At 59.4% G+C, this 21,258-nt stretch overlaps 1 protein-coding gene across 2 annotated transcripts; it reads right to left on the minus strand.

Annotated features, from left to right (window-relative positions):
- Window positions 1-2,943: 2,943 nt before the first annotated feature.
- Fbxo31 (F-box protein 31) lies at window positions 2,944-20,668 on the minus strand. 2 transcript variants are annotated; one of them, XM_005411001.2, is made up of 9 exons: window positions 20,570-20,668; window positions 18,582-18,668; window positions 14,226-14,302; window positions 13,712-13,879; window positions 13,365-13,439; window positions 8,668-8,777; window positions 8,295-8,448; window positions 7,058-7,410; window positions 2,944-5,164 (listed from the first exon to the last, which is right to left on the minus strand). In XM_005411001.2, exons 2-9 carry the CDS (start codon window positions 18,634-18,636, stop codon window positions 4,942-4,944), a joined length of 1,215 nt encoding a protein of 404 aa, XP_005411058.1. In that variant the 5' UTR covers window positions 18,637-18,668; window positions 20,570-20,668; the 3' UTR covers window positions 2,944-4,941. The 2 variants fall into 2 exon arrangements, with proteins under 2 accessions (XP_005411058.1, XP_013363437.1); XM_013507983.1 differs by lacking the exon at window positions 18,582-18,668 and having other exon boundaries at window positions 20,570-20,658.
- Between the last annotated feature and the right edge of the window lie 590 nt (window positions 20,669-21,258).

A 21,258-nucleotide genomic window follows, 5' to 3' on the forward strand; every position in this document is an offset into this window, starting at 1 on the left:
GACAGCATCAGCCCTGAGCTGGTCTCAGCACTGTCACGATGACTTCGCAAGGCAGGCTCCCCCTGGGACAGACACTCTGCCATTCACGGTGGCAAGTGGGCACCTGGAAGGAGGCGTGGCCACCCACAGGGAGTTTCTGCCACACACCGGCCGGAGGGGCTCAGAGAGAGCACACGGCTGGTGAGGCCTGGGCCAGCAGGAACTCTGCTCCTCTGCGGGTGGGGAAGCAGGGCAGGAGCACGGGAAGTCTCTCGTGCCCGTGCACGCACCACACACACGCAGTCCTGCAGAAGCTGCCTGTGGGTGCTTTTACGGCTGTGTCTAGACGTCCCCCCGAAGCCTCGGGAGTCTCAGGGTGGGCTTTTCAGAGGCGGCTGATGCTGGACTGAGGGCGTGTGACTAGTGGTCAGCCCACTCAATGGCCTGGCATAGTGTGGCTAGGGTCAGGGCAGGGGCCGCGCCTGCGCGAGGGTGGGTAGCTGCGCACAACCTAAGGGGCCGAGTCCTGTCTGCCTCACTTGTTGCTTTTGCTGCCTTGCGGTCACCATGAACTGTTCTCTGTGAGGTCCCTCTACCAAGCCGCCCTGCCTTGGAGCAGCCCGCTATGGACGGAACCTCTACACACTGTGAGCCCAAGAAACCTTCCCCCTTTAACTCGGGGTGTCAGGTATTGCACCCCAGCAATGACAGAAAAATAACACAGATATTGGTAAGGACTTGGCTCATAAAACGTCCAATGGAAGAAGTTGGTGCCCACGGCCAGGACCGTGGTAAGCACACTGGTGCTGCACGCCGCGGAGCACTAGCCAGCAGCGGAGGAGAGCCCCACACACGTACACACGGCAAGCCCCGGCTCATGGACGGGGCGACACAGACCTTGCCGTTTTCCAGTACAAAGCACAGGACACAGACAGGAGGTAACAGTGTGCCCGCGGTGTCAAAGTTTCAAGGGGTAGGAGGCAGGGAACTATCCCTTGGAAAGGGTGATCGTGAAAAGACGGCTGAGAAACTTGCTGCAAGAAGCCAGGCAGCGCTCGCTCTGTGGGTCTCCAGGCTGGACCTGTGTAAGAGGGGAGCTCCGAGATGGAGGTCGAGGAGGAGTGGGGCATTCTGTGTCTGCCCTGTGTGCCGGCTTACACTGCATCAGCTCAGAAAACTACACAAAGGTCAGCTTCCCTGGCTGTAGACTATACATCAAAACCAAGCAATGTTTTTTTAAAACTCCCTGGCTGTGTGACCTTGGGCATATTACTTGACCTCTCTGAGCTGCTGTTTGCCACCTCTAACGCGGGCTGATCTTAGCCAACCTGCACCTCCCAAGGTGTTACAGGAGAACACCCCACAAATGCTTCCCTGGTGGTGTTCAGCACAGATGGAAAGCCGGGAGCCTCTCCGGGGCCTGGGGACTCTCCGGGGCACGCAGGCCGTGGCTGCTCAGAGGCCGTCACGGCGGACACACTGGGATCAGACTAGGTCGAGGTGAAGCGTGAAACACGTGAGCCATCGTTCCTTCCAAGGCGGCAGAACAGGTGCCCACAGGACAGCCGCTTCCCAGGGAGGATGGAGACAGGCGCTTTCAAGCCAGAACAAGAGGCTCTGCAAACCATCCAAATGGCTTTTCTTTGCCTATTGCAGGCTGGGTAGAGTCCTATGCAGAGGTCCTGCATGCCCGCTAGAGGTCACACTACAAAGAGACGCTCCAGGGAGACAAAGGGAAGGTGCAGGGCACACAGCGCTTGAGTCGAGTTGGCAGAACACAGAGGAGCCAGGCTGCGTGTGGCAGGTGACCGGCCGTGACCCCACCTCAGCTCCACTCTGCAGTACAAGCTTCAGCCCACGGAGGTTGGACGCATGGCCCCGGGGCACCCCCAGCACTGTCCCCATCAGAGCGCAGTAGATGGAGAAGGAGGCCTGTTCAGACTCACTAGCCTTAGGACAGATCCCAGGAATGAGGCCACCTGCCCAGCTGCAGCAGGATGGGGGCGGGGACGGCAGCACGGGCCCGCCCTGCCTCCCCAAATGCGTCAGTCACCGGACACACTCCCAGGGTGACACAACACAGCCACTCATCCTGCCGTCAGCCTGCTGCTACTCCCAGCTGTGGCCCACGTGTAGTCAGGTGACTTTCCAGTCCCTGGTCATCAGGACAACACGCACATTTCAAAGATCACCCCAGAGCCCCACAGAAAGGCCCAGAACCCTGGAACCTGGAGCTGACCTGATGGTAGAGAGGCAGGCACCACTGCCGAGGGCCGGGAAAAGCCCAGAGACCGTCCTCCATCGGCCCACCGCCTCCCCGGGCAGGAACCACAGGGCCCCAAGATCCCAAGCTGCACCACCAGGGCTCTTCCTCGGAACCTGTAAGACCCAACGTCGTCAGCCATCTGGATTTTTGCTTTTCACTATAGGAGGCTGAGTCCGGAGCCCTCACACTGAGCTACATCCACAGCCCTTCTTTATTTCTTCAGACTTGGTCAGGCTAAGTCACTCAGCTGCCCAGGCTGGGCTCAAAATTTGCAATCCTCCTGTCTCAGCCCCCCAGAGTGCTGGGGTTACAGGTGCGCACTCCCACACCTGGCTTCACGTGCCGTGCTGGAACCTCACCTGTAGCAAGTGGCAGGGTTTGGCTGGGGGCCACTGGTGTTCAGCTGGCATATACAGAATCTGCCCCGTGTAACTGCAGGAAGTGGCAAAGACACACAAGAATGGAAAAAACAAGCTGCGTTCTCCAAGGGACGGCAGCACCCTCGCGGCCAGCAGGGCCGGGCTGTGTAGACGGCCAGACCTCCCCTCCGGACTGCTGGCACTGCCTGGTAGCATCCAGGTCTCGCACACAGTAGGACAGGCCCACACCGCCCCACGGACTCACCAGAGCCTTGGTTATTTTGGAAATTATTAGTAGAAACCATTTAAATGCCCAAACACTAGAAGCAGGCTGCGCAGTTTAGATTTGAGCATTTTTTTTAATCAGAAGTACTTCTCTTCAATGTGCTCTGTACAACGCTGAAGGGATTCCTCCGATGGAGAAAGGTCCCTTAGAGCAAGCCGCAGGCTCTGAGTAGAAAATGCGTTCTCCTGAATTTCTTCCAATAGTGGTGAAACTTACAAAACCATACCCTATGCTCCCAACTGTCCTTGGTCTCCACTGTCCTTGCAGCTTCGTGGTCAGGGTAACCAGCGTTCTTGGGCTGCCTCATCTGGCAAGGAAGTGACAAAGATGTCAGGCTCAACCCTGCAAAACCTGCTAGAAACTGGGGCCAAGCCCTCGAAGCTCGCGGGAGGTCCCTCCAGAAGCACCCCGGAGGGAGAGCCCGGGGTGTCTCTCCTCGCAGGTGATGGACCCTGCTCTGCCCAACAGGGTGCCCGCCTTCTCCACCTGCCTCTCTGCCTCTCCACCCATCTCACAGCGCCTGCCAGGGCGGTGTGCACACAGGGACCCTGGCACCGAGCTGCTCAGCTCTGCCTCTGGGAGTGAACGGAGTTGCCAGTGAACAGAAGTTAGGACCGTGGAACTTTTGTTTAAGGCCAGTTAGGGAGAGATTAATTAGAAAACATTTCACAGGACGTCACCTGTTGATCTCTAGGCAGAGGCATCACGTGACTGCCAGGGGCTCTCTCACCAGCAGGTAAATCCTGAGCGCCCAGAGGAGGGCTCAGAGCAGCCACCAAGGGCCAGCAACCAAAAGGGGGAGGTGCACACCGCAAGTCCACTGAGGGCTGAACAAGCTACAGGGCAGAAAGCGTGACAGACGCCAGGAGGTCGGTCCTTCCAGAGAGCACTGTTGGGAAGATCTTAGCTGGGGGTCTGCAAATGCAGGGTTAACCGCAAGGGCACGATGCCCGAAGACACAGTGGCACTCGAGATCTCCATGCCGCAGGGTCCTCAACAATCCCGGCCTCTGCAGTGCACACAGCCCTGTCTGGAAGGCTGTGCTCTCACCTGCAAACGGCTTCCCAGGGGACCTGTGTGGCCACACTGGAGAGCTACACCTGTGCGCGCTATGCAACGAGAGGAAAGCAGCATCGGGCCCGCCCTGTGCCCCGGAGACTGGCACCCCGTGAATGCCAGGCAGCTGGGTGTGGAGCAGGTGCAGAAGACGGGCAGGTGGGGTGTGTGCACAAAACAGCACGCACCAGGAGCCAGCCCCGAGGGGCAGTCGTGTCAGGAGCCTCGGCTCTGAAGCGCAAGCGTGGCCGTGCAGACAGCTGCCAGGGAGCCGCACTGGTGTCGGGTGTGTGTCTGCAGGGACATCCCTACTGCCTGTACCGCCAGCCTGATCTCACTGACAGGGAAAGGATCAGGGTGAGATGCCTCTGCCCGAACCCTGAGAGAGTCATGGGAGAACTGGGAATTCTATCCAAGGTCTTGACCCCAAGCCTCAGGTTCTGCCGACTCCCAGGAGCTCTGTTCTGTGCACACCGTCCTCTCCACACCTGCCTAGGCGGGACCTTTTCCTCACCACCTCCTGGGCCCTCAGAGCCCATGGGCGCTTCTGTTCCACGAGTCCAGGGGGACAGCTGGAGCAGGGCTCCTCACACATGCTCATTTTACCTGCTCAGGGGAAGATGCCTGGCTATTGCACCATAATCCCCTGCAGGAGGGTCCTGCTTTGCTGGAAGACAGCCAACTCGCCAGGGCCAGCTCCCCGCTTCTGTCCCCACAAGCCCAGAGCCGCCACTCTAGTTCAGATTCACGTTGCTCACTCACTCACTCCTTCCTTCTCTGTTTTACATGCTCAGCTCTTTCCTTCATGGCTACCAACTATGTACAGGAACACGTTACACGCGATACAGAAAGTGTCTCGGGGGCCGGGCCAGGAGCCTGACAAGGCGGTGCGCTCCAGGAAGAAGGCTGCGTTTCCAAGTGCATGCTGCTTCCGTTCGCAGAGGCAGGGCCCGACCCGACCGGGGCACCGGGCGAGCCCGTGGCAGGCATGGCAGTCAGGACGTGAGGGACTGGATGTTCTTGAGCATCTCATCGAAGGCCTGCGGTGATGGCGCGTCTGCATTCCGGAAGGCAGCCTGCACCCGGCTGTACAGGCTGAAGGACTTCAGCTCCAGCCAGATGAACCCGAAGCGGTCCTCGTCGAACAAGACAAAGACGCCCGGGGTACGCTCGGGGCTGGTGAAGCCATGGCCGGCAATGAGGCCTGTGCCATAAAAGCTGGGGAGATAAAGAGGGACAGCATGAGGGGAGGGAGGCCTCGGGCATGGGCAGGTGCCCTCAGGGCATCCCGGAGCACACTTCTTGCCAGGCTGGTCACTACTGTGTGTGCCAGGTGCATGCCAGCAGCGTCCGAAGAGGACCTGTCTCTGCAGGGGTAGCTGGAGGCCTGTTGCCCTTCACTGAAGACCAGCTCGGCCAGCGCCCTGCAGGCAGAGGCCTGGGGATCTGCACCACCTGGGGAGCTCATGGGCCACAGCCCAGGGTTTGCTCAGATCTGGGCCCTTGCTGACCACCATGTTCCCGCCTCCCCCAGCTGCAATAAGAGCCCTGGGCAGGCACACGGGAATGCTGCTCCAGGAACACAGCAGGCCATGGAAACGAAGATCTAAACTTCTGGGATCATTATATCCCCTGTGAACAACACAGACATGTGAGAGATGGCGGCTGCAGCTGACACTTACAGAGACCCACTGACAGCTGAGACCAGGGTTAGTTTAAACTAGAGCTCTGTCCCTCTTGCGAGACCTGCATGGCCCTGACAGAAGAGGGGTCGGGGCTCCCACTGATGCCACAGCTGAGGCTCTGCAAGACAGGGGAGGGGAGCACAGCCCTCTGGTTCAGAGGCTTCTCAGCTGGGGAAGGAGATGCCCCGCCCATGCAGGCCAGGCAGTGGCCACTGGCACAGAGAAAACAGGCCACGGGTATTCCCTGCACAGGTCGCAAAGCAGTGGAGGGGACCGGGCACATCTTTCTCCCAGGCTGGAGAACCACCCTGCACCCCACGAGGGAGGCGCCTGGCAGCCAGGCGGCCACAGCATGCGTGGGACCTGCCAATACTGGCCTTGGGTCCTGTGAGTTGTGAAGTGTTTATAGAAATAGCAAGGCTCTTTGCCTTTGCAGTCACTCAAGTTTTTCAACAGCTGGAATCACACTGGACACTCTTTACAGGCCTCCCTCTGCAGAATCCAAAGTCAGCCCCATCCTCCTTGGTAAAGAAAATGATATTCCCCATAAAGCCCCATCCAGCTGCCTAGATCCTCTCTGAGATCGGCATGGGCACACTGCGCTGTAACACAGGCCTTCCTGGGAAATGCCCCACAAACCACTGCAGGCCTGGGATAGCAGCCACCCAGAGGCAAAAGGAGAGGGACAGATAACAAAGGCAGAGGCCAGGGCCCAGGACTCCAGGAGACGGATGGACGGCCCTGACTGGGCCGCAGTGCCACGGTGCCCACTGTCCCACACAGCAGCCACAGGCGAGCCAGCCAGTCAGCACTGAAACGTGGCCAGCGTAGCACAGGAACTGGGGTTTTCATTCCGCTCCATTTCCACAAACCTTAGCCAGCCCCAGAGTGCAGGGAACCGGGGAACCAGAGCAGGGGAGCAGGGCCCAAGGCAGCAGCTGAGGCCGGAGCACAAGAGCGACGTCGAAGGAGGGCAGCTGGCCTCTGGCAGGTCATCCACCCAGCCCTGAGCCCGCATGGAGGGCAGGGTGCCAGCAAGGAAAGTGAAAACTAGCAGAGTCGGGTGGAGGAGGAGCAGCAAGGGTGGAGGGGACTCACGGGCCACGTCTGGGTGCACCAGCACCAGCAGACGGCGGACACACAGAGAACGGGACAAGCTGCAGACAGAGCTGCCGCGGGAAGGGCCCCGCCCCTCGCTGTCCACCTGCCCAGCTGAGGGTGTTTCAGCTCGTCTGCCTTTACCTGGCTAACTCTGTAGTTGCCTTGGAAGTAACACTGTGCTGTCACATGAGGGATCCGGAGGAGCCACGGCTCCGAGCCAGCTGTGAAGCCCAGGGCCCAGCACAGCCGCTTAGGTGCTAGGGCACTTGCACCGTGCCAATGACGCCCTGTGGCCTCAGGCCCACCCCGCCCTCACGGCCCTCACCACATCCGGCAGGTGCGGGGGTAGTCCTCGTTCCTGGAGCTCACGCCCATGGGCAACACGAATGGCTGCCCCTTGCCAGACTGCGCTGCCTGCTCAGCTGCAGCCGCTCCATCTTCAGGCTTCCTGCTGTCCTCGGCAGGCACCGCCTCTGCCTCCCGGGCCGGCTGTTCCTGGGCCAGGGCGGGGCCCTCGTCAGCCTCCTGCTGCTGCTCCTGTCGCACCTGCTCACCAACCTCCAGGACGATACGTGAGAGCTCGTTGAAGTTGCGGAGATTCTCAACGTCAGGCAGCGGGATGCGGTACCTCAGGTCAATCTCCACAGTCTGCTGCCCAGCGGGGATGTTGGGGTCACCCTGCAGAGCAGGCAGGCAACAGTGAGAGGCCCTCAGACACCCAGAGGCACCGCACAGCCTCCGGGCCAAACGCGCCCGGCCCCATGAGCACACACTGGCGCTGCCTCGGACGCGCAGCGATGCCTGTACAATCAAGTTTCAGGCGCCCTTCCCTTGGTGGCCCCACCTGTGGTCTGTGAAGATAGAATGGCAGTGCCGATGAGCAACACCAACAGCGACCAGGCAGCCTGCTGGGCTCTGGGTGCCACGCATGTTCACACCTGTGCTCACCTGTGCTCAAACCCTCGGGTGGGAACCAGGGACTTGCCAGGGTCTGGCAGCAGGGCAGCCGGCAGCTGGCCCACAGCCAGCCCAGACTTGTGTGCCTGGCAAGTGCAGCTCCCGAGCAGCCCTGCCACAGGGACACCCAGCCCTGCAGCTTCATGGGGAGAAGTAGCCAAAACCTGGACCGGGAAACACCATACCAGGCCCAGCCCCGGCTCCAGCCACGTCCCACTAGGACGGTCAGCTGCCCAAGCGGCACAGAGCCCCACCACGCCTGCATGCATCACCTAGGCAGAGTGGGAACCTCTCAGGGGCCAGCAGGAGCCCGTATTCAAGGCGCTCGCGAGGAGGAGCTTGGGTGGGGGCCGCCTACGCATCCACACTGAGCTCAGGCCTTGCTGGGCGGCCGGACTGAGCTCAGCCTGCAGCCAGTGCACACGCAAACCCAGAACCCTACGATCGACGGTTCCCACCACCAGGGCTGGAGGGGCCTAACCACTGCATTTTCAAGCCCCCCGGCAGAGCTGCAGGCTGTAGTGACCCGCAAGGCTGACTCCGGGGACTGTACAGTGAGACAGGGCCCGCACAGCGGCGCCCAGCGGCCACACAGAAGCACTCACCGTGATCTTGGTGCCCCGGGCGCGGTGGCCGTGAAAGCTAAGCATCACGATCTCCAGGCCGTGGCTGCCGTAGGTGCCCTTGAAGAGGCCGGGCTTGATGAGGTCGCCAGGGCGGCTGGGCGGGAGGTAGATCCGGCGGTAGGTCAGGCAGTTGCTGTGGGAACAGGCAGACGGATATGGGGTTCCACTCAGCCAAGGAGGCATCCACAGTCCTGGGGTGCAGGCCTGGCCACCGGGCCCTCAGCCCCTAGCACGGCACCCCCAGGGCTTAAGGAGGCCTCGGAGAGGGGAGGGGATGACACCCCACTGGCCGAGGCCCCACAGAGAGGAGCCCATGCACGGCGAAGGGCTTGATGGGACAGGTCGAACTCACTCGTACTGACTGGTGTAGATGAATTTCATCAGGATGAGCTCCTGCATGTGCTCGTGGAAGATGTCCTCCAGCGTGCGGCCCCACTCCTCCCGCAGCCACGTCCGGAACTCCTGCCGAGAGGGCACATGGTCACCAGGACAGGAGCAGGAGGTGGCTGCTGCCAGACACCACGTGCCCGTCCATCAGTGGGCACAGTTGTGCCTAAGGGGCCTGCTGCAGGGAGGCGCACCCGCTGGGAAGCCAACGGCCAGGCCACCCCTTCCCAGGCGTGCAGGTGCACATTCCCAGGAGGCCCCTGGCCAGGCTGGGCAGCAGTCATGGGTGTTACATCCATGCCCACTGAGGATAGGAGGTGGCTACAGGGACCCAGCACCACACCGCACAGCTCGAGCCCGGCGCTCAGGCTCCAGGGAGGGCGTGGGCACAGTGGGACCCTTGTGGGTAAGCCCTGTCTGCAAGCCTGCCATGGCCACGACCTGGAGCTGCCAGGAGCAGTGCAGCCTCACATGGCCCAAGAGGCTGGCACAGTCTCCTTGCCCAGGGCCTCCAGGGCCACGGCCCATGCTCGGTCAGATCGCACACTTGCGCAGTGGGAGCGAGGGCTTAGATGCTCGGGAACTCTCGCGTGCGCTGCAGTCACACGGCACTCAGTGTGCCCAGCGTCTGATGACGTGACGGCACGATTAACGTGTCTTTCCAAACCTCTGCGTGCCTGACCCGGTGTGGTGGCTCTGACTCCCTGGCATGAGCAGCTCACAAAGAAAAAGAAGCAAACCACACTGTCAGCTGTCTGAAAGTGTTGCTGCCCCACGCCAGGAGAGCAGGAGCCACTACGGGCTGAACCACCGAGAGCCACAAGGTCAGCGGACGGAACCAGCTTGGTTTTCATGCACTGCCAGCCACACTGGGGGAATGAAATGTTTAAAAATTCCTTTACACATCCCAAAAGCTTGAGACAGGAATGAACATTACCAAGTGCAAGGAAAGTAAGACTTCCGCTCTGAAAGTCACAGGGCAGTGCTGGAGGCACACAGGCGGCCTCGGGGCAGTCAGGCGTGGGAACAAAGGGCAGGGCCCAGCTGGGCCAGAACTCGGGGCCTGTGGCCCGCTAAACATATGGCACGAGTTCTTCCTATTCTGCACTCTCCCAAAAGAGGGTGCCTCCACATCACAGAAGCAGCAGCAGGCGTTGGTCAGCTTTCCGTCACCGGGACAAAGGACCAGGCACACACGACTGAGGAGAGGGATCTGGCTCACAGTTTCAAAGGCTTTGGTCCATGGTCAGCTGAATGCAAACAGGAATACCAGGGAGGAAGGGTGTGGACGAGGATAGCTACACCCCTCACGACACGCAGGAAGCAGACAACAGGAAGAGCCAGGGAGCAGGGCCAGATCCAGGTGTGCCCAAGGTTGCGTCCTCAGATCCCCACACACACGCCCAGCAGTGTGCTTTGCTAATCCCCACGCATCTCTTACGCCAGTCCAATTGGCAGTCAGTGTACTGGTCACCCCACTGCTGTCTTGCAGTCATCCTGGCAGCCAGCGTGGTGAGCAGCAGACGGACAGCGGTCAGCCCTGATGACCCGGCTGGGTTAAGCCGGGGGCCCAAGCTCTCCCCCGGGGAAAGGGAAGTCTCCACCCAGCGACACTCAGCCAACTGGACACCACGTGGAGACGAGGACACCGTGACCCCTGCCTCTCACCACACAGCGCGTGGCTGCACCCACACGACCAGACAGAAAGCAGCCTCAGGGAGGCTGCCGGCCCTCTGCTTCGAGGGGGAGACCACCTTTGGGAACTGGGGGCGAAGTCTTTCACAACACAGAAAACCACCACAAAGGCAAAGAATGTAACAAATCAGACCATCAAAATTAAACCTTCCATTACAGAGACTGAACCTAGGCGGGGAGAGTCTAAAACTCAAACATGAAAATTAACGGACTGAGCGAAGACTCTGAGGCCACCCGGAGCTGCCTGCAGGTGAGTGCCAACCGGGGTGCCCTATGCACAGTGAAAACCTCACTTGCCTGGCATGAAAGGTCAAAGTCACCAGGAATACCAGCCATACCCAACCATGACTCAGAACAGAGGTCTCTGAAGTCCTCCACTACAAATCCTCTCATAGGAGGAAGCATATATTCAAAAGGAACACCAAAGGCCAGGCATGGCGATGCATGCCTGTGATCCCAGCACTTCAGAGGCTAAGGCAGGAGGGTTACTTTGAGTTTGAGGCCAGCCTAGGATACATACTGAGACCCTGTCTCTAAAAGGGGCGGGGCCAGGCATAGTGGCACATACCTGTAATCCCAGCACTCAGGAGGCAGAGGCAGGAGGATTGCTGTGAGTTCAAGACCAGCCTGGGCTACGAAGTGAGCTCAAGGTCAACTTGAACTGCACAGTGAGACCCTGCCTCAAAAAGACAATAAATAAATAAATGATAGAAGGGGGAAGGGGGCATCTAGAGCCTGGACACGTAGACCAGAATGACTTTATCCACTACTGGGGACGAAACCCAGACCCTCGCAGTGAGCAACATCCCCAGCCCTTGTTTCATCTGTTTTGAGACAGGGTCTTGCTAAGTTGCTAAATTCCCCAGGCTGGAATCCAATTTGTGACCTTCCTGCCTCAGCGCCCCCTAGTGCTGGGATGACACGTGTGCCGCTTTGGCAGGGGTACCTCACATCTGGCAGGGCTGCCCTCCACGCAAGCACTTGGTGACCCTCACCTCATCTCATTTCATCTTCCCAGTGCCCTGGGAGATGGTGAGCGTGAGGGGGGTGCCTGGCGCTGCTCAGGAAACACCGCAGCGTACCCTATCCTTCCATCTCCACCTCAGGGTCAGGGTTAGACAACCCCAAGCCTCACGCACTCACAGGCAGGGTCTTTGCAAGGTGACTGGACCATGGGGTGCTGGAACTGACTTCCCCTCAAGAGAAGAGTTCCGGTCAGAAGAGGTGGTCCCCAAGGGTGTGACCCGGAAGTGTTTATCTCCCCGGCTCCTCCCTTGGCCCTCCGCTTCCTATCCACCATGCCAGCACCTTCCTCCGCCACGCCTGCTGCCATGCCACCCTGCCTTGCAGCCAACTGACGATGGACTGAAATCACTACAGGCTGACAGGCAAAGTGAACCCCTCTTGCTTTCAGCTGTGGGTGTTGGGTATCTGTCTCAGGGAGAAAAGGAACTAAGACCCCATCTCTGCTCTTCCTGGCAGGCACCAGACCTCCAAAGGCTTCAGTCTGCACAAGGGGCTGGTCAGGAAGGGCCAGGGGAGGAAGATGACGGCTCAGCCTTCCAGGGCACCTATGAAGAAAACCCAGGCAGCATGTGCACCAGGGCTCTGGGGTGGGCCTGGGGTCAGCACTTCTCACAAGGAAACGCAGGGCAGGAAACGCAGGACACTATTCTCGGCCTCACTCGTAACAGGAGAAACATCAATAATCTCAACCAACTGACAAACTCAGCAAAGCACTTGCTTCCACTACAGCTTTTAGGTGTTCCTGGTTTCTACCAGGAGCGCGTGGTGCTACATGTCACCAGGGAAAATACTTCACCTCAAAACCAGCGAGCCCACGTGGAAGAGCCGCCACACGGGAAGTTTTTGTTTTGTTTAACAGTACTGGGGATTGCACCTAGGGCCTTCACACCATGCTCTAATCCCCTGGCCTTTTCATTTTTTGAGTTGAGACCTCTCACAAAGTTGCCTGGGCTGGGCTCCAATTCGTGAAACTTCTGCCTCAGGCTCCCAAGTAGCCAGGATTACTGGCCTTTACCACCATGCCTGGTTTACAAGAACCTTTTCCCACCCCAAAGTCAGCATTACCAGAAATACAAAATACTTTAAAGTCTCAACAACTGAGGAATTTCTTGTTTACACTTTTCATTTAAATGTGAACTACCACAATTACATATATGCTATTATACACAGCTATATAAAATTACAATTACACTTACAAGGTTTCCATGAAAAACCATCTCTGCTGTTTTCCTTCTTCACCTGCCACCTACTCGGGAAAACTGGGGCATCATTTACCTTCAAAGGCCTCCAAGAAGCACATGAACCGTTCACCTCAGCCCCCCGAGTTCTCTGGCTTTAGAACCACCAGCAACTGGTTTAAGAAATGTGGGAAACGGAAGCTAGCAGGAGCACCCTGTGCCTGCCAAGTCCAGGTTCCTCCTGGAGCGGCTGAGACAGCAGTAAGCCTTGCACCCTCCAAACTCTCCAGAGTGAGAGCAGCGTGGAGTCACTTCCCCGACAGGAACCGGGCACCCAGGCTTCCACCGCACAGCCACGGTCTAGAAAGCTGGACCGCGAGGTCTGCCCAGGAGGGGAGAACACAGGACCCTGCACACAGCCTTAGGGGCCTCCCTGCACCTCACCCTGGGAGCAGCCAGGGCTGTCCCTGGGGATGGGTGCGCCCCCCAGGCAGAGCACAGCGGGGTAACAGAGTGCTTCCAGATGCCTCGTGCAGCTCGCTCTGAGGGGCCCCGGGTGCGCACCCACAGACACTGTCTCCACAAGTCTGTGGGGCTGTTTTCTGAGGGCAGGAGCTGAGCCATGTGACTGGAGCGGAGCTGCTCACACAGCAGCAATCAGAAACCAGGCGGCGTCACAGGTCTACTGTCCACCTGCCAGAGGCCGCCCCAGCGCTCTGTGGAACAACCACCACCCACAGGCCGCGCCCCGGGGCGGGCTCACCTCCTGCCGCCCGCCCGCCATCCGGTGGTGGTCCGTCTGGTTGCACTTGGTGGAGAACTCGTCCTTCTTCACTACCTGCGTGCCACGGTGGGGGGAAAGGCACAGGGGGAGCAGCAGGTTAGGCACCGCCCATCCGTACCCTCACACACCCAAGACGGCTCCACCAGGCTGTCCGAGGAGGCGCTCAGAACCGGCCGGCAGGCCTCGCCAGTCTGTACAGAGTGGGCCTGCAGCGGAGAATGCCCCAGCACACTCGGCTAGCCCCTGCCCAGGACGGCAGGGGACTGTGGTGACCAGAAGGAGCCACCCCTCGCCCGCATACCCTGCGGTGTCTCAGGGAAACGCACCTGGATGTGGCCATTGTGGGGCCCCTTGTGGCCGTACATACACTCCACTGTGGCCGACTTCCGCTCCATCAGGTGGATTCGAAACAAAGGCTTGAATCGCATGGGGTCATCCACGTGAGGGTCGTGGGGCGGCAGGTACATCCAACCGATGATGAACAGGCCGTCCACCTGCAGGGAGACAGGTAAAAGCCACGCATCACCTTCCACCTCCCTCGGCTCACTGACGCCAATCTGGAGCCACAGCTGACAGCATCCCGAGCCCAGGTCCTGGGGGTATGAGCACGAAGGCTGGTGGCCTAGGGGACCCAGGTGTGAGGACCCAGAGCCACCCCGCCCTCCCAAAGCCCGGGGACACAGGGCAAAGTCTGCAGAGGAACATACAAATAAAGCCTGGCCACTGAAGTCACATGACGGGAAGTTCTGAATTCTCCCCGCTGTCACGTAGGAACTGGGGGGTTGTGCCCTGCAGAAAAGGCACCGCAGTTCCTGCCCCACACAGGTCTCCCCAACTCACCACCACGTTCAGGAGCCCTCCGTACGGCCCGATGTCTGGCTGCCACAATCCCAGAATATGTCGGTATCGATGAAGCACTGTGAGGAGAGGGGATGGGCATCCACTCAGACCCACAGGGAGGGAAGGAGCCCAGAGGAGGGCGGTGTCCACCCACCCCCAAGCCCTAAGCCCAGGAGTGCTGCAGGGAAGGATGGGGACGGAGATGACGGTCATGTCCCGCAGAGTCACGGTGCAGTAGGCACTGGTCACCCCACCCACAAAGTCCGCATGCATACTGAGCGATGACGCAGGGGCACAGCCCCAGGGCACAGCCGCTCGCAAGAAGCCTGCCTGCCCGCTGCAGAGCTGGGGTCTCTGCGGACTGCGGGAGCCACGCCTGGTTTCTGCACACTGACTGCAGCAGAGGGCAAGAAGGGCGGTCCACTCGGCAGGCCAGGAAGGGCATGGGGAAAGGCAGAGCCAGAAGGTCACTGCCTTGTCTGGGGGAAGGGAAGGGAAGGAATCCAACCTTTGGGGGTGCACACAGCTCAGGGACACAGCCTACCACCCCAGGCCCAGCCCAGCACTGTCACTCAGGAGGGTTCAGAAGGACGCAGGATGCCAGCCATCCAACCCATGCAGGGTCCCCTTATCGGATCCTCATTCCCCACAGCCACACACCCGTGGGTTCACTGCTGTTAACACGCAGGGTCCCACGCCATGAATACACGCTGAACCCCAGACAACGCGATGCTCGCAGAAGCGGCCAGCGTGAAACACCCTGACGATGTCTGTGACTTGTGACACAATGTGAGTCAGCAGAGGGATGATGAAGGATGGGCGGGATGGATGGACAGACGGACAGCCACATGACGAAAAGCATGGCAGAGTGCTTACAGCAGAACGCAAGGGGTAATGGGTGTGCACAGTGTAATTCTTTCATAAAGCACTGGAAAAACCACACGAGACAGCATGACTCTCCTCCCTCTCCGTGCCCCTCAACTTCACTGCCAGCAACGTCTGGTTCTTTGCAAAACTCATCATGATGTCAGAGTCTCTAGAAAGCCCGTGAAAAGGACACACCAATCACCTGTGCTAATTCCAAAACCAGAGTCCCTGTCTTCCTGAAAAGCAGCATTAAAAATAAAAACACAGCCTCAAACAGAACCCGCAAGCCACCTGGCTGCCAGGCCAATGGGAGCCCCACACAGGCGTTAAGAATCAGGAAGCCTTGTGCCTGAGGCTGGCTAGCCCACCACCTGGGAAGCCCCTGCCAGCGTGGTGTGCCATGGCCAAGAGCACACTGACCAGGAGGGACACGGCTTCCTGACAGGCATGGTGTGAAGCCTGCTTTAAAAAGTTCAGTCAAACCAGAAAGAATCCCTCAAAAACCAAGGCTGTCCCACAAGCAAACACAGTGGTTCAAAGACACGAGGCCAGGCATCTGGCTGGAACTCGCTGCCGCTGCAGTGGACAAGCGCACCAGGTGTGAAGTGCGGCTGCACTGGCCACTTCTGTGAGCACCCCCCACTGGGCACAGGGACGACGCTCGCCACGCCCGTGTCAGGGTCCAGAGCGGTGAGGGCACCGGCCGCTCACTCCCCAGAGAGCAGCCCTCCCACCAGCACCTGTCAATGGGAAACGGAAGAAGAGTTTGCTGTTAAGGACATAAAAAGAGAACTGTAACGTTTTGTTGCCGTTTACAGTTGAAAATGGCAGTTAAAGAAACTGCATCTCAGCATTATTTTTTAAAAATGCGCGTCACATAAACTGATGACCACATGCTATGATGAGGAAAATGTCTTTCACAGGTGAATTTTAACTCCATCTGACGGTGCATTCAATTACAAATAATCCATGAGCAGGAAGCCCATCCCCGTCACATCCAACTGACGTAACAAGCAGCAGAGTACTCGACTTGGGGAGGAGCAGGCTGGGAAGAAACCAGCCTGCGAGCTGAGGAGCGGACTGCCCTCGCCACACGCCTATGGGGGACACTTGTCCTGCCTCAGGACCCAACTGGTGCTGCACTCCAAGGCAGCAACAAGAAGTCCCAACAGCTGGCCTGCAGCCACCGAGGTCACCACCAGATCTGTGTGCCTTCCCCTCTGGGGCACACCCAGCCCCGAGACAGAGCCACCCTCCGAACCAGCCGGGGACCCCCAACCTGGAGCCAGCAGGCACCTGTCCCAGGTCCACCACTCGCTCTGTCTGCAACACTCACCGAGAGAGCCGGCGTGACCCTCCAGCACACTGGCAAAAGCAGTTGGCTGGGCAGAATCCAGTTTACGTGCTGAAGACGGTCAATAACCGAAGCATCGCCCAAGGGTGGCCCCCACTTCACTCAAGCAAAACTGCAGTGGATGGAGGCTCCATGTGTGTGCTGCCTGCCGGGGCCCTGCTCACCACAGGCGGGGCTGGCGGCTCTCGAGGCAGTGTGGAGCATGGCTACGGGACGCGTGGAGACCTAGTGCTCGGTCATCCACCGAGGGATTTCAAGTTTGAAACGCTCTTGCAGTCGCCGTCCACACACACAAGGTGGCTGTCACAAGCACAGCCTGCTTCTCTGTAAAGCTCTCACACCCCACCGGTGCCATCACCAGGAAAACCAACCACTGACACAAGCCACAGGAGAAATCCACGCAGCACCCAGAACAGCTGACCGGGGTCCCGGCGCTGCCCCAGAGGTCACCCCAGCTTGCACGGCGCCAGCCTGCTTCCCCTGACCACGCTCCACATCGAGTCTTTGGCTGCGGCTGTTCTGTCCTTTCTCACGTGAACATGAGCCTGGAGACTAGGAGGCCCACAGCCAGTCCTGGCTGGCTGTGTCCGGGGAAGCAGAACCCACTGGGGATTCTCCTGAGATTTTCTCAACCTCCCAAGTGTCCTGCAGTGCGTTTTTAAAACTGCACCAAAGCCTTGGGAGCCGCAAGGTCTCCAGTCCCACCAGGCTGCAGCAGGTGCAGTGACCCGCAGTGTGGGCGGACTTGCACACAGGCGCCTCCTCCTGTGCTTCATTAAGACCCAGCCACCCCTCTCCCTTGTTCCTGCAGACAAGAATGCACCCTGCACAACTCAGGGACTTCTACGTTTCAGTGGCCAGGACTCCCTGACGATGCGCTAAAATTCCACTGCAGCTCCACACCATCACCCCTGGGGCGGCTGTTGTCCCAGAAGAACTGAGGGGCGGAGATGGGCACCACTGCCCATCCATCCAGAGGCAGGGATGGCACACAGAAGGCTCCTGCTGCTTGTCCACCTGGGCCTCACGGCCTGGCCGTTCCCAGTGGCACAGCGGGATCCCCCGTTCCCGTCAGTTCTCATCATGCCAGACGTGCTCCCCCACAGGGCTCGGGGAGGCACTGAGCAGGAAGGGCCTGGCGGGCCAGGAGAGGACATTCTGGAGAGGCCGTCTCCTCCCAGGTGTGGAGAGCAGCACTCAACCTCCAAACTGCCCACACCCTGCCAGACTTGCTACCTTCCTGCCTCAGCCTCACAAGGAGCTGGGATTACAGGTGTGTGCCACCATGCCCAGCTAGAAACTGGGCACGTCCAAAGCTCACCAGGGCATCTGCTCAAGCAGCATGGCTGGACTGTGGGCACCGGGTGGGCTGGGTCGAGCAGGAGGGCTCCAGTGCTCCTGGAAACTGAATTTGGCTCTTAGTGCGAGCTGGGCGTTGTCCGTGTCTTTCTTGACAACCGAGATCCACTCTCTCCACCTCACCACTGAGCTAACAAAAACTGGGAAGGGCCTTAATTTGCTGTAACTCCAGCTCAGTCAGAAGAGGGTTCCATCCTACAGGGTCCCCTGTAGCTGCCTGTGTTTGGCTGTGTGTGCACATGATTTCTCTTAAACTCGCATGTGCTCCTCAGACAGGACCAAGAAGCTGAGAAGCTTGCCTTCTGCCCTCTGCTCTCCGGCCTGCCTGACCTTTGGCAGGAACACCCTTCATATTTTTTTTTGTCTTTTTGAGACAGGGTCTCACTATGCAGTTCAGGCTGGCCTTGAGCTCACTTTGTAGCCCAGGCTGGTCTTGAACTCACAACGATCTTCCTACCTCAGCCTCCCGAGCGCTGGGATTACAGGTGTGCGCCACCACGCCTGGCCTAGGAACACCCTTCACGAACACCCTTCATTGCCAGAATGACCTCCACCAGCGCTGCCAAGACCCCAGAGCTGCTGTGGGAACTGGAAACAGCTGCCCGGGTTGCCCTCAGAGTGGTCATTGTCACCGCACACCATGAGCCACGCTGCAGCACAGGAAGGGCGGTGGAAGCTCCAAGCTAGCCATCGGGCGGAAGCGGTCAGTGTGTGAGGCCCAGGCCCCCCATGCACCGCAGCCGTGCTACCCGTAGCCGAAGCAGCGGGGTACGTACGGCAGGTGTACACGTCCCTGTACTCCATGTGCTCGTAGTCAGGAAGGATTCTCATGAAGCGCCCGGACTTCACGCGCGGATTTATACCTGAACAGACACAGCGGGTAAGGGCTGAGGGCGGCGCCTCCTCCTCACTGTGACGTGCACCGCGGGACACCACCCCCTCCTGGCCACGCAAACCCCCGCAATGTGCGCCCAAACCAGCAGAGCTGCCTGGCAGAACACACAAGACGGGAGGGCTCCCCCGGAAACTCTTGACAGCCTGCAAGCTCAGGAGACCTCTCCGGGCTGCTGCACTCCCCCAGGGGCCTGTGAGCACCCTCAGGTGCCGGGCTGAGGCTCACTGGGCCCTCAGGTAGAGCAGGGGGTAGGGGGCCCTGCGGCAGCCTAGGGCAACCCTGCCCCACTCGGACCTCCCGCCAGAGCAGCCCAGGGCTCCTGAGTCAGGACCATTCCCAGCCTCCTAGCTCCAGTCAGGCCTGGCACTGCAGCAGGCCAGGCCACTGGGCCCCTACACAGCAGCAAAGGCTGGTCATCTCCATCGGCCTATCTGTCCTCACAGCTCAGAGTTTTCTCCTAGAGAAGGGTTTCAGAGCAAACGCCCAGGCACAGAGTTCCTACAAGATACAGGTGAAACCCAACGTGCTGGGCCAGGAACAGAACGCAGGAATCACTGCATTACGCAGGTCCTGAAGGCCTGGGCGGAGCAGAAAGAGGAAGTCCCTGCTGGCCTCCCTTGCCCGTCAGCGCTGCTCGGCCTGGGGCCACAGGTGTCCCGGCCATCCCCACACCGCTACCCCAGGAAGGCAGGAGCGCCCAGCTGTGCCCTGCCGGATGTGACCGCAGTGCTTAGAACTCAGACCTGTCCCGCAGTGCTCCGCTGTGACGTGGGGCAGACGCCTAACAACCCTGACAGCAGCCAGGAGGAGGAGCCTGCTGACCTCCCAGAGGGAGGACCAGACGGGGCCGGCGGTGAGGGGCCAAATGGGAAGGCAGGCGGGGCAGAGGGGGCCTGAGCATGTGAATGCCGGGGTGACTTGGGGAACAAGCAGCAGGGGGCTTGGGGGCTCAGCCTGCTTAAAGAAAACACGAAGGACAACAGAGCTACAGGAGGAAGTGAGGCACTGCAGGGCGGCCTGAGGGCTGAGGGAGTCCTCGGGAGCTGCCGGGCTCTGGGTTTCTCTTGGCTGGCTGTCCGCAGGGAAACGCGGCTCTGGAATCGCCAGCGTGGGCTCCCACACAGCCCCGGAGGCTGAGACCTACGGGTCCTTGAAGGTGGGGGCAGGCTGCAGCTGGAGCATGAATGACCCCCAACGTGCTGAGAGTTCACTGCATGTTCCAAAACAGTGGAGAGGGTTTTCAACACTCCCAGATGCTAGAGGTGACAGACACGCTAACTACCCTCATCTGATCGACACGCTGCACGTATGTGCTGAAATGTCACAATGTTCCCCGTGAATATGCACAGTTACTATGAGTCAGTTAAAAACAAAATGCAAACTGGGTATGATGGCCCATGCCTGCAGTCCAGCACTTGGGAGGCTGAGGCAGGAAGATTCCTGAGAGTTCAAGGGCAGCATGAACTGCATAGCAAGACCCTGTCTCAAAAAAAACACAAAACAAAACACAAAATGTAAGGGCTGGAGGTGTAGACCAGGGGTCAGTGCTTGTCTAGCATGCACAAGGCCCTAGGCCGGGTCCCCAGCACCCACAAAAACTAAAGATAAAATAAATACTAAAATTCTTCATGCCATACAAAAGAATGCCTTTAACCGAGATGGACTGAAAAATGAGGTTGATGACCAGCCCGGGAGAAGGCAGAGCCGCACCCCACTCCGTGCTGCAGCCCCCGCACTGCGCGTGGAACACAGCTGGGGCTGTAACTGGCGTCCAAGCAAACACCACAGCACCCCATCATCAGCCCATAATGCACCGGAGGCTCGGCTCTCACGACAAAGCCAGCAAGGATGGCAACGAGATGAACTCACGCTTGGCATAGACGTCCCGGCAGGACACACCCGTGATCTCCAGCTTCCTCAAGTTCTCACAGACGCCGTACTCTGCAACAGAGACACGTGTGCAAGGTTAGACATCATAAAAGGCGGGACAGACAGACCTGTGGTGCGGGAAGGGGGACAGGCGGCGTGGGCAGAAGCCTCGGCCGGGTGGCAGGTCTGGTCCCGGCTTCCCCTGCAGCTTCGCTCTTAGCCACCAGCGCAGCCACTTTTCTATCCTCACCAGTTCCGCCCTGAGTGAGGCGATGACCCACACGGCCTCAGTCTCCCACACAAACAGAACCCAGCAGTCTGGTCCCAGGTTAAGAAGGGGGGCAGAAGTCCAGCTGTTTGCACAGGATGCCTGGTTCCTACGGAAACCAGGGGTCCGGGGTCTGGGGTCCGGGGTCCAGGTGGCCCTGGGGCCAAATCAGCCCCAGTGCGTCTCAGCACTGCCGGCTCTGCACCACTCAGCCACAAAGCTGGGAAGGGTCCGTGGCAGGACAGCACAGCCTGCTTCAGCCTCGGTGGCTCCTTCACCACTGCTCCACCCCAACCACATCCATAGGTCCCACCAACCCAAGACTCAGCTCGCTCAGGTCTCACCTGGGCAAGGGACGAAGAGCCCGAACCGTCCCAACCCACAGTGCACATGTCGGCCACCATACGGCCACCGCCAGCAC

Source organism: Chinchilla lanigera, unplaced genomic scaffold (assembly GCF_000276665.1).
Source record: "Chinchilla lanigera isolate Chin_1 unplaced genomic scaffold, ChiLan1.0 scaffold00140, whole genome shotgun sequence".
In the NCBI taxonomy this organism is placed as follows: domain Eukaryota; kingdom Metazoa; phylum Chordata; class Mammalia; order Rodentia; family Chinchillidae; genus Chinchilla; species Chinchilla lanigera.

Bases quoted from the DNA above. Each gene is read 5' to 3' on its own strand.
- Fbxo31 (XM_005411001.2), bottom strand. From the start codon at position 18,636: ATGAGAATCCTTCCTGACTACGAGCACATGGAGTACAGGGACGTGTAC. The intron at 13,440-13,711 runs GTGCGTTTCCCT...CGTGGCACGCAG, and splicing joins CCCACAATGGCCACATCCAG to GTAGTGAAGAAGGACGAGTT. The intron at 8,449-8,667 runs GTGAGTTCGACC...CTGTTCCCACAG, and splicing joins ATCTACACCAGTCAGTACGA to CAACTGCCTGACCTACCGCC.